At 35.2% G+C, this 13681-nt stretch overlaps 1 protein-coding gene across 1 annotated transcript; it reads left to right on the top strand.

Annotated features, from left to right (window-relative positions):
* The first annotated feature begins 5916 nt into the window (after nucleotides 1-5916).
* LOC139857055 (uncharacterized) lies at nucleotides 5917-13490 on the top strand. The gene is made up of 3 exons (XM_071845762.1): nucleotides 5917-6820; nucleotides 11398-12499; nucleotides 13225-13490. Exons 1-2 carry the CDS (start codon nucleotides 5978-5980, stop codon nucleotides 12466-12468), a joined length of 1914 nt encoding a protein of 637 aa, XP_071701863.1. The 5' UTR covers nucleotides 5917-5977; the 3' UTR covers nucleotides 12469-12499; nucleotides 13225-13490.
* The last annotated feature ends 191 nt before the right edge of the window (nucleotides 13491-13681 follow it).

The raw sequence follows: 13681 nt of genomic DNA, 5'->3' as shown, positions 1-13681 counted from the left end.
TTCGTCGGGAAGTAAGACTTGGCCACTAGTCGATTCACGAATCTATAACAAATATGTACATATATATCAAAGTATGTTCAAAATATATTTACAACACTTTTAATACATTTTGATGTTTTAAGTTTATTAAGTCAGCTGTCCTCGTTAGTAACCTACAACTAGTTGTCCACAGTTAGATGTACAGAAATAAATCGATATATATTATCTTGAATCAATCCACGACCCAGTGTATACATATCTCAGTATTGATCACAACTCAAACTATATATATTTTGGAATCAACCTCAACCCTGTATAGCTAACTCCAACATTCACATATAGAGTGTCTATGGTTGTTCCAAAATATATATAGATGTGTCGACATGATAGGTAGAAACATTGTATACGTGTATATGGTATCTCAAGATTACATAATATACAATACAAGTTGATTAAGTTATGGTTGGAATAGATTTGTTACCAATTTTCACATAGCTAAAATGAGTAGTTTTTACCAATTTTGTTTTGCTCGCCATTTCTTCGTTTCTAATCCGTTTTGAGTGATTTAAGTGGCCATGGTTTCGTTTTGAACTTGACTTTATGAAACTAAACAGAAAAGGTATAGGTTTATAGTTTGAAATACCAGTTACAAGTCGTTTTTGAAAGAGGTAGTCATTTCCGTCGAAAGAACGACATCTTGATGACTGTTTTGAAAAACATACTTTCACTTTGAGTTTAACCATGATTTTTGGATATGATTTCATGTTCATAAGAAAAATCATTTTCCCAGAAGTATAGCTTTTAAATCAAAGTTTTTCATAGTTTTTAGTTATCCAAACCAAAACAGCCCCCGGTTGTAACTACGACGGCGTAAATCCGGTTTTATGGTGTTTTCGGGTTTTAAATCATTAAGTTAGCATATCATATAGATATAGATCATGTGTATAGTTGATTTTAAAAGTGTATTTAGAAGAATTAACTTTATTTGCCAACAAGTTTAGAATTAACTAAACTATGTTCTAGTGATTACTAGTTTACCACTTCGAATATGATAGCTTTTTATGTATGAATCGAATGATGTTATGAACATCATTACTACCTTAAATTCCTTGGATAAACCTACTGGAAAAGAGAAAAATGGATCTAGCTTTAACGGATCCTTGGATGGCTCGAAGTTCTTGAAGCAGAATCATGACACGAAAACAAGTTCAAGTAAGATCATCACTTGAAATAAGATTGTTATAGTTATAGAAATTGAACCAAAGTTTGAATATGATTATTACCTTGTATTAGAATGATAACCTACTGTAAGAAACAAAGATTTCTTGAGGTTGGATGATCACCTTACAAGATTGGAAGTGAGCTAGCAAACTTGAAAGTATTCTTGATTTTATGTAACTAGAACTGGTAGAATTTATGAAGAACACTTAGAACTTGAAGTTAGAACTTGAGAGAGATCAATTAGATGAATAAAATTGAAGAATGAAAGTGTTTGTAGGTGTTTTTGGTCATTGGTGTATGGATTAGATATAAAGGATATGTAATTTTGTTTTCATGTAAATAAGTCATGAATGATTACTCATATTTTTGTAATTTTATGAGATATTTCATGCTAGTTGCCAAATGATGGTTCCCACATGTGTTAGGTGACTCACATGGGCTGCTAAGATCTGATCATTGGAGTGTATATACCAATAGTACATACATCTAAAAGCTGTGTATTGTACGAGTACGAATACGGGTGCATACGAGTAGAATTGCTGATGAAACTGAACGGGGATGTAATTGTAAGCATTTTTGTTAAGTAGAAGTGTTTTGATAAGTGTCTTGAAGTCTTTCAAAAGTATATGAATACATATTAAAACACTACATGTATATACATTTTAACTGAGTCGTTAAGTCATCATTAGTCGTTACATGTAAGTGTTATTTTGAGACCTTTAGGTTAACGATCTTGTTAAATGTTGTTAACCCAAAGTTTATAATATCAAATGAGATTTTAAATTATTATATTATCATGATATTATGATATATTAATATATCTTAATATGATATATACATTAAAATGTCGTTACAACGATAATCATTACATATATGTCTCGTTTCGAAATCCTTAAGTTAGTAGTCTTGTTTTTACTTATGTAGTTCATTGTTAATACACTTAATGATATATTTAATTATCATATTATCATGTTATATATAATATAATAATGTATTAATATGCTTCATATATATTTAGTAAGACGTGGTTATAACGATAATCGTTATATGTATCGTTTCGAGTTTTATACGTCAATAGTCTCCTTTTTAGGTATATAACTTATTGTTACTATTTTTAATGAGATACTTGATGATCATTATATCATATTAAACATATATATTTATTCATTTATGGATCATCATGTCATATACAACTTATAGCGTTCGTGAATCATTGATCAAACTGGGTAATCAGACGTTTACAAAATTTGCGTTTCAATTAACCAAGTCTTAACAAGTTTGATTGCTTAACATGTTGGAAAAATTTAATCATGTAAATATAGTTTTCATTAAACATATAACCATAGAAAGGTTCGGAAAAGTTCGGGTCACTACACACGTGAAGCTATACGCAATCAAGGATGAGAACCGTGATGAGCATCAAGCACCAATAACCCACCGAAGCACCTTACCTACTGTTTTCTGGGTCTGATCAGTAACCTGGGCTACTGTAAAAGTTGATTTCCAGCTATTTCGATTCGAGTAGATGATTTTCCGTTTAGGCCTCGTCTTAATCCGAGTTACGGTTTAGGATTTATGGCCTTCCGAAAGTCACTACACCCTTTTAACGTTGTGCTGAAATTTTTAACCTACTCGCACTTAAACCGTCGCCACGGTCAAACGAAGACGATTTTGGTTCTGGAAATTGGTCAGCCTCTGGGGGACACATATACGGAGCCATTACATAGGATTATAGTTGCTTATCAAATTTCTCGTCTACAAATATCATATAAGCTCCTAATCATTGAGTTTTAGTCATCATCAGAAACTACTCCATAATAATCAAACTTCTTCTATGGACTTCCCTCTTAAATACTGTCATAAATTTTCAAAAATAGTAAATACTCACATTTGTATACAACTAGTTTTTTAACCTTCGCTTCGCAAAGGGGTTCGGTTTCCAATGTATTTCACTGCGTTTATTTTGCAAAATTATTTCGTGGCTAACAATGATGTCGTTGACGCGCAACTCGAGTCGAACGAAAAGGTATAACCCGTCAAAGATTTATATGTTATCTTAAATTAACAATATATGTGTATTTCTGCGTTTCGCTATGGAGTTGTTGACTTTTTAAAATTTAACGCAATTAACTCGTTAGCTTATGTAACACTCCGTATGATTTAAGAATAGAATATTTACTGAGTAATATCAAAAAAATTACTAAATAATTTTTTTTAAAAAAATAATAAGACCCATATGTATATGTTGTTAATATATAGATGAAAATAGTTACGGAGCCCGTGAGGAAAAAATCAACGTGTATGAAAGGTGGACTCAAATATTTATTGTTTTTTAAAAAGCGCCCGTTTTGCGTATAGTTAGTGACATTGTGTTCGTAAAGTTTTTTCGAGCTTAACGATGTTGTCGGAAAAATTTAACTCGTTGCGGGATATGCCCCGTTGAATATTTGAGTGAAGTTTATTTAAGATTTTTTATGAAAATGATGATTTGACACTTTACCCCGTTTTTGAGGGGTCGATTTTAATTTTTGAACAAAGTGTGGGGGCTTTTTTTGAGAGAAAAAAAGTAAAAGGACGAAAATGCCCTCAGTACAATTCATAATTTTTGTCTAATAAATAATAATGGTAATATGCTAAATTGCTAACTAGTCTTTGTGACCAACTCAACTTATAAATCCAATTTTATGCAAAAGATATATACGTTTAGTTGACAATGAACTTTTTGTTAACTTAATAAAAACATTAAAAAAAATGTGTAAACATATTCGTTTACAAAATACCAAAGAACAAGAAAGATAACGGGACACAAAGTATAATTTGCAAAAATATTTTGATCTTTCATAATAATCAAAATATGAGAGGTCTACAATATCACTTATTCTAGTAACTATTAAGAGCTTTCGTAACGGGTATTGATAAACATACTCCCACGGCCCACCTACTATTACCCCCGTACACACATATCACATCCATGCACCCATCTCAAATCACTTACATTTTTTATTTATTTTAAATTTTCATTACTATATATATATATATATATATATATATATATATATATATATATATATATATATATATATATATATATATATATATATATATATATATATATATATATATATATATATATATGGAGAGATCAAGGGATAAGTGATTTTTTTGGGATAAGGGGATAAGTAAAATGAGATTTTTATATCTTTCACATTAGAGCTCCAATTAAAAAAAAAATCCGTGATCTACTGACATTGTGTAGATTCTAAATATTTTTTTTTTCAACAGGAGCTTAAAATGCACCTGATGCATGTTAACGTTTTTTGAGGTTTTTTTGAGTTTTTTTTTTTAGGATTTAGCCCGATTTAGAGTTTAGGATTTAGGGGTTAGGGTTTAGGGTTTAGGGTTTTCGGGTTTACTCCGTAAAACCTCAACCCTAAACCCTAAACCCTAAATCGTTTGTTTAAAAACGCATTCTAAAACCCTAATTTCTAAACCCTAATTACTAAACCCTAATTACTAAATTCTAAACACTATTTTTTTTAATCAAAAATCATTTTTTCTTTGTATTTTGTTAAGATGCATCTGATGCATGAAAGGCAGTTAACATGCATCAGACATCATCAAAACAGCAGATAACATGCATCAGATGCATCTTAACGCTCCAGTTAAAAAAAAAAAAAATTCTGAATCTACACAATGTCAGTAGAAAGGGGAATTTTTTTTTTTTAAAAATCGGAGCTGTAGAAAAAACGATACAAAAATCACAAAATCACTTATCCCCTTATCCCACCAAACACCACTTAGCGCTTGATCTTTGCCATATATATATATATATATATATATATATATATATATATATATATATATATATATATATATATATATATATATATATATATATATATATATATATAAAAATTTTTTACTTAAAATAATTTAACTCAATTTAAAATTTAAAATAATAATTATAATAAAAGTAATTTAAGTATTATTTGTGACTATAAAAATGTAATAATGTTCTCAACTCAAGTACATAAATTTAGTGGTAGTACATGTTTAAAAGTTAACACATTTGAGATGGATATGCATGTTTGATATTTAACAAAAAATTTTTTAAATAATGTGCTTTTTAGTATCTTACTATTTTAATCGAGAAAGTAGATATTTTTATTTAGAAAATTAGTGTGATGAGATTATTCGTTATTTATATAGTAATTTCTAAATATTGTTTGTTTTATTTATTTATGTGAGTATTAATTATGTTAGCACGGAGTAGTAAGGTCACTCCCTATCGTAACTAAACTATTCATCCTTTTAACTTTCCACATCAGCGCCACATCAACACTAATATTCTATAACTAACTCATAACTAAACACTCCATATCATGGCTAAAATAATATTCCTCTTAATATACAATGTACAAGCAATAAAGCATCAAGTCCAACAATAAAAAGCACTGGGACCCGCAATTCCTATAACTCTTCCGTTAAATCTATAGTGAAAGCGGGTAACTAACGCGGGTAACTAAGTGGTGCCTATGATTAGTTACGGGTAATGGGCGAGTAACTAACCATGGTCTAAGAGTTTCATTATTACAATTAAAAAGAAAAGAAAAAAAAATAAACTGACTGTAGGATTGGTGAGACCCATGTGGGACCCATTCACACACAAATAAAAAAGAACAATTAAGTTTCGTACAGTAATATGTATGTATTCTGCCGATGAATTTAGTTTAGTTGCCAAAACCCTAACCCTAACTCTCCAGTTATCATCGGAACTATGGTGATGAAACTATTCGATGACAGCGGCTCTGATTCAGACGGCGGTTCCGGCGACATATCGAAGATCCAAATTAACGATGGATTTGCTCGCCGTTATGAACACAATAAGAAACGCGAAGATTTACAGCGGTTTGAGGAGCTTAAAAAGAAAGGCCTAATTGATTCAGATGATGATGAATCATCTGAAGATGATGAAGATATTGTTAATTTTTCAAGTAAGCATGATTTGAAGTTTTTTGATGCTTTAATTAAAGTAAGAAATCAGGATCCTTCACTTAAGAATACTGGTGCTAAGTTATTTGATTCTGATAATGATGATTATGATGATAATGAGGCTAGTGATGAGATTAGTGTTGTTAAGGAGAAGAAAAAGAATCCTATGTATTTGAAAGATGTGACTGCAAAACATTTACTTGAAGAAGGACCTGAGTTTGAAGATGAAAATGATAGTAATACGAATAATAATAAGAAAAGCTACATTGAGGAACAGGAGGCATTAAGGAAGGAGTTTTTGGATGCTGTTGGTGATGAAGAAGTTGAAGGGGATATTATAAAAGTGAAGGAGGGTAACAACAAGGGTGATGATGACGACGATGAAGATGACAGTGATTATGTAAAGAAGTTGGATGAGTATTTTAAGGAGGATGACAAGTTGGATGAAAAAGAAAAGTTTTTAAAGGAATATTTTAGGAAAAAGATGTGGTTGGAGAAAGATAAAAGTAATCGTAAAGTATTGGATGTTGATGATGGAATAGATTTTTCAGAGGATGAAGAGGAGTTAGATAAGCAAGAGGATTTTGAGAGAAGTTATAATTTTAGCCATGAGGAAAATGCAGGCGACATAGTATTTTCACCGCGTTAGATTTTCTCTCTCTTAGTATTTTCACCCAACGTTCAAAGACATAGTACTCCCAAATTTTTTGCTGGTAAATATAGTTCTCATATCGGAGAATTAGAAGACACCACCACTACCATTAAACTCGAATTAACAAAACGAACCAGACCAGACTAGTCTTGCCGTCGTCGGAGCTCCCACGCGCCGCCTGGAGCAACCGTCGGAGGTAGGTTTTTTCCGGAGAATAAACTTGCTTTTCGGTCATTTCTCCGGTGAGTGTGCTATCACCGCCTACTTATCTGACCCAGGGACGACTTTATCGCATAAGAAACTACCAATTTTTTCGGCTAGCTACACTTTGCCCTGTCGACCACCGCCGTCAGCTACCGGAAATTAAATTTTCCGACCGGTTACCTCTACCTTTATCTCTTTGTGCTAACTTTTTCTCTGATTTCCCGCTTGTTTTTGCGTATCTACAGCTGCCTTTTTCACTAATAATATACTGGTAGCAATTGAATCTGAAACTGACTTGTTCCTTTATTTATTTATCTGGTCTAGTATTGTATTTTAAATTAGCTCTTTATTTATTTATCTGGTAGCAATTGAATCTGAAATTGACTTATACCATCTTCATTTATTTAGTTTTTAATTAACTGGTAATATAGATATTCCCATACCCTTACACTTAATAATTGGACACTGTTTTTCTTAGTTTTTTATACGAATTTAACTTATTCATTTTTTTTTACTTGTACTGGGTCACCTTTTTAGTGAATAAAGTAATATAGATCCTACGCGTACTTATGGTCACTTGAGGTCATGTTCTCCTAATTTAGGGGCGGGTAGGCCTAGAGGGGTTAGAGGTGGTTGTAGGGTAGCCACCCTTGGTAGGATTAGAGTGGGTAGCTGGAATATAGGAACCTTGACTGGTAAGAGGATTGAGCTCGTTGATACCTTTCGTAAGAGTAATGTAGACATTGTGTGTGTTCAAGAGACTAGATGGAAGGGTGAAGAGGCGATAGAGATTGAGGACTAAAAGTTGTGGTACTCGGGTTCTAGGATAGCACGGAACGGGGTAGGTATCTTTTTAGGTAAACTACATATAGATAACGTCGTTGACGTGGGCAGGTTTAGCGATAGGATTATGTCGGTTAGTTTAATTATTAAGGAGGAGACTTTCACGGTCATTAGTGCATACGCACCTCATGCGGGTTTAGGTGATGCCGAAAAGAAGAGTTTCTGGGAATTGTTAGATGAGGTGGTGAGGGAGTGCCCAGCGGACCATCGACTGATTATAGGTGGTGATCTGAATGGACATATAGGAGCGAAGATAGAAGGTTATGAGGGAGCCCATGGGGGCTTTGGGTTTGGTCCTAGAAATGAAGAGGGGCGCTCAATTCTTGAGTTTGCCATTGCCCACGAGTTGGTGGTAGCAAACTCTTTCTTCAAGAAGAGGGATGCTCAGTTAGCCACTTTCCATAGCGGGGATCGTAGCACCCAGATTGACTTTTTGCTTCTTCGTAAAGGGGAACTTAGGACCTGTAGGGACTGTAAGGTCCTTCCAGCTTTGACGTGCTCCTCCCAGCACAGATTGCTGGTCATGGACCTAGTCACTAAGGGAAGAGTTGGCAGGAGGGCTAGGGTTGTACAACCTAGAATCCTTTGGAAGAACCTCTATGGAGCGAATGCGGAGACTTTTAGAGCGAATGTTGTTGAGAGATTGAGTGTAGAAGGGGATAACGTTGCCCCTACAGAAGCAGACCAGTTATGGAATCGCATGGCGTCCACTATCAGAGATGTGGCAAAAGAGACCTTAGGAATGGCTACAGGGACATCGAGAGCCCATAAGAGTAGAAGAGAGTCGTGGTGGCTTAGTGACGATGTCCAAACGAAAGTCGCTTTAAAGCAGGCGAGGTTTAGGGAGCTCATTTCTCTTGGAGAAGGGTCACATGAAGAGAGAACTAGGGTAGAAGAAAGATATAAAGAAGCTAAAAGAGAAGCAAAGAAGGCCGTAGCAATTGCAAAAGACAAAGCATACGAAGATTTATATAGGAAACTAGACTCTAAAGAGGGAGCTAATGACGTATATAGGATAGCCAAAGCTAGGGAGCGAAGAAGTAGGGACTTAAGTAACATCAAATATATCAAGGATGTAGCGGGTCAAAGTATAGTAAGAGAAGATCTTATTAGGAAAAGATGGGAAGATTATTTTGCATCTCTTTTCGGTAGGGGAAGACCAGAGCGGAACGGTGAATCCCACGAGGTTCGGGAGTTTCAAAACAACTGTTTCTGCACGATGATTAACGAGGAGGAAGTTAGATTGGCCCTACGAAAGATGGGGAGAAACAAAGCAGTAGGACCGGATCAAATTCCGATTGAGGCGTGGAAGTGCCTAGGAGGCGATGGGGTTAGATTGTTGACAAACCTTTTCAACACGACGTTTAGAAGCGCAAATATGCCTATGGAATGGAGACTCAGTGAGGTTATTCCTATTTACAAGAACAAGGGAGATGCGCAAATATGTAGTAATTATAGAGGCATAAAGTTACTTAGTCATACTATGAAGCTTTGGGAAAGAGTGATGGAGACGAGGCTCCGACGCGAGACAAAGGTTTCAGAGAACCAATTCGGTTTCATACCAGGTCGCTCGTCGATGGAAGCGATTCACATAGTTAGAAGCCTTATGGAGAAGTGTAGGGAAAAACAAAAGAACCTACACATGGCATTCTTAGACTTGGAAAAAGCTTATGATTGTGTCCCGCGTGAGCTGATTTGGAAGACGCTTAATGTTAGGGGTGTCCCAAGTAGATATATAAGATCTATTAGAGATATGTACGAGGGGGCGAAGACTCGTGTACGCACGACGGTAGGAAACACAGAGTTTTTCCCTGTTGAGGTAGGTCTACATCAAGGATCTGCCCTTAGCCCTTATCTTTTTGCTTTGATCCTAGACGAGTTGACTCATAGGATACAAGACAACATCCCATGGTGCCTGATATTCGCCGACGATATTGTATTAGTTTCGGATTCCCAGGATGAGCTTAACAGAAGGCTTGAGCAATGGAGGATCGCCTTAGAATCAAATGGCCTACGGATTAGCAGACTTAAATCGGAGTACCTTAGATGTGATTTCAAGAAGAGTGAAGAGGAACACGACGATATAGTAGATATCCGAATTGGGGATCAGATTTTACCCCCGCAAGGGTCCTTTAGATATTTAGGCTCGATGCTTCACAATTCGGGAAGGATAGATGAGGACGTGACGCATCGTATACGTGTAGGATGGTTGAAGTGGAGGGCTGCGAAAGGGGTGTTGTGCGACAAGAAGGTGCCCCTTAAGCTGAAAGGGAAATTCTTCAAGGTGGCAATCAGACCAGCCATGTTGTACGGATCAGAGTGTTGGCCAATGACGAAGGCCCAAGAGAGGAGAATGGAGGTGGCAGAAATGAGGATGCTTAGATGGACGTGTGGTAAGACCATGCTAGATATGATACCAAATGGAGTTTTTAGGGAGAAATTGGAAGTTGGGAACATCATCAACAAACTTAGGGAAGGACGACTTAGATGGTTTGGGCATGTCAGGAGGCGCCCAATTTTAGCCCCGGTTAGGAGAGTCGAGACCCTCGCCGTTGGCGGCGTAAGGAGAAGGGGTAGACCTAGACGTAGGATGGAGGATAGATTGAAGCTGGACATGAAAGAGCTTATACTGACGGAGGACATGACTTTTGATAGGAGCCTGTGGAGGAGTAGAATTAGGATAATTGAGTAAGTAGTTGTTTTTTTTTTTTTTTTTTCAATGTTTTTATTACATTTATTGTACAACTACATACATAACTATAACTAGTTATTCTATAGTTACACTATATATACCCCTCCACATAGTATATATGCACCTGTATCTATTTATATGTATTTAGGCTATATACATGTACCGTTGCATATGTGTGTATCTATATATGTATCTATGTATCTAAGTAACATGTATTGGTGTATGTATGATTGTCTGTCTTGTTTCTGTACCTAGGTATATATATCTACGAATTTATCTATATGTATATATGTTTAAGCATGGGTTTTTATCCATGCTTATGTGTGGTGCGTGTATATATATATATATATATATATATATATATATATATATATATATATATATATATATATATGTATTTATTTTGTTTGTCTGTATGTCTACTTGATTTTAAATGGTTTTGTGCTCTATATGATTCATGCTATTTGCCCTACTGTTGTGCAATACTGCTATTTGTGTTCCCTTTTTGGTAACTGTGTTTGGTTGCATCTTGCTAGGCGCACATAACCCTTACAGGTACGTATCTTTTGCCCTATCTATTTCGTTTTTATGAGCACTTCTGGCCGGAGGTCCTTTTTGGAAGCAATCTCTTTTGCTCTAGAGTAGAGGGAGGGAAGACCTTATCTAGGCGCGGGTTCTATACTCGCGGGTGGAGTAGCGACTTCCTTCTAATCTAGGGTACGAGGAATGATTGTCTACACCCACCTCTCCCATACCCCACTTTTGTGGGATTGGGTATTGTTGTTGTTGTTGTTGTGAAAATGCAGGCGACAACAGAGTAATGGGGTATTCAAGAACAGTTAATGATTCAGTGAGGAAGAAGGATAATGCTAGGAGCATACATAGGAAGAATAAAGAGGAGAGAATGGCACGGGCTGAGATTGAGCGGAAAGAAGAGTTGAAGCGTTTGAAAAACTTGAAGAAGAAAGAGATTAATGAGAAAATTAGGAAGTTTAGGGAAACCGCGGGGATTGGGGAAGATGTGGATTGTGTGTTGGATGAACGTGATATTGAGGAGGACTTTGATCCGGAAGAGTACGATAGAAAGATGAAGAAGGCGTTTGATGATAAGTTTTATGAAGCAGAAGATGTTGACCCTGAGTTTGGTAGTGAAGGTGAAGATTGTGAATTGAAAAAACCTAATTTTGATGAGGAAGATGATATGCTTGGTTTGCCTAAGGGTTGGGAGGATGAATTTGGTTCTGATGATGGGTTTTTAGGTACTAGAAAAAGATTTTTGAAAAGCAAGGTTAATAATAATGGTGGACATGAAGAACAAACACAAGACAAAGAAGAAACAGTAGTATTACAACAAGGCAAAAAGAGGAAACGAAAAAGTTCCGAATTAGAAAAGGAAGTTGTTGAAAAAGAGTTAGAGGAGTACTATAAGTTGGACTATGAAGGTAGTATTGGGGATTTGAAGACTAGATTCAAGTACAGGCCTGTTAACAAAAATAATTATGGATTGAAAGCGAAGGAGATATTGGTAGTGGATGATAAGGAATTGAATCAGTTAGTTCCTTTGAAGAAATTAGCGACTTACAGAGAAGATGAGTTTGTTGTTCCTCGTAAGAAGATAAAAGAACAAAAACAGAGGATTAAGTCTCTTCTTAAAGGAGAGTCTTCAAATGGACCCAACAATGGCAGCAAGAGAGTAAAACATGATGTTGATGAGGCAGAAAATGAAAAGTCACAATTGGATGCACAAAGTGAAGATCCGAAACCCTTATCCAGGAAACAACGAAGAAAGAATCGGTTAAATGAATTGAAGCTGTCAACTTCAAGGCTTATTGCATATCAGAAACTTCAGCCGAAATCCAAAAACAAGAAGAAAAACAAATCTTAGTGGAGATTTTCAGACAAATTCAGAAGAGAAGGTACCTTTGAATGAAATTAACTTTATGGTTCATGTTTTCTTGTTAATTGTTTATTGGGGTGAAGTTAGAGGCATGATGTATTGGTGCAAATAGTATCTGTGCATGTTATATGTTTATAATTAGTAGTTTCAGACTTTCAGTCCTGATTAATATTCTAGCTGATGAAGTTAATTGCAGTATATGTTTACTTTTATTCATTTGTTTATCGTCTAATTTGATATGCATCTCAAAGGTTCCTTGTATGTCACTTGCCCCTAACTCCTGTGTATTTTTCGGCCTTTCCCTACGAACCCTTAAGAGAATAATACGGAGTACTTTGCTACAAGTAGAGGTTGCAAAATGGGCGGGTCTGGCAGGTTAAGGTATCTAGTCGAGATGGTTTGGGTCAACCGATTAACATTGAACACTTATTTATTTTTTCTAATAAAAACTAATGAATGCCTAATGTGCTAAATATTATGAATTAGATTATAATCTATTCTCTATAATAAATCAATAAATCCGGTCTTGCCTCTCGGTGCATCTAAATCTAAATATCTTGAATTTCAGCGTGCAATCAAATCAGGACTGACTTTTATGCTCAAAATATCTTGAACACTTATTTATTATTTATGTGTGGGGCCGGGTTGAATTGGTTGTACATTGATTCTGTTGTCTAAAGTTTAACTGCACTGTGCCGTACTGCAATTTGAACTTAATAAGTATTTCTGTAACTTGTGTTTCAGCTCATATCTGAGAGGGCCAACTTGAGACTTTTTGGGAGCAATGGGATGGCATTGAAGATTAATTTAAAAGGTTTTTTCGTACTAAGGCATGTTCATCGCTATCAAGTCCAACCAATTCTGGAAATCATTTTTGGGATAATTTATTTACTAGATGAGGTTTCGTTATTATTAGCTCTGACTCATGCTACTTTTTAATTTTCACCTGCTGTGGGCTGCTTTGAATTATTCATGGATATAGTGTCTTATAAAAGATTTATTCGCAAGTCTGTATTTTGTTTGTTTGTTGTTTGTTTTCGTGCTTACATGCTATATTCTATATTTGTCACATAAAACCAGATAACAACAACATTTGGTCTTTGCCACAAGGTTATACTAAAAGTGATGCAGGTTTGTGTCGCTTTATGTAACACAGGTTGTCGTTTTAACCCTTCTTTTTATTGAGCTTTAGGAATTAATA

Source organism: Rutidosis leptorrhynchoides, chromosome 7 (assembly GCF_046630445.1).
Source record: "Rutidosis leptorrhynchoides isolate AG116_Rl617_1_P2 chromosome 7, CSIRO_AGI_Rlap_v1, whole genome shotgun sequence".
Lineage (NCBI taxonomy): Eukaryota > Viridiplantae > Streptophyta > Magnoliopsida > Asterales > Asteraceae > Rutidosis > Rutidosis leptorrhynchoides.
The sequence above is the reverse complement of the archived record's forward strand: the minus strand, read 5'-3'. Positions and strand labels throughout refer to the sequence as shown.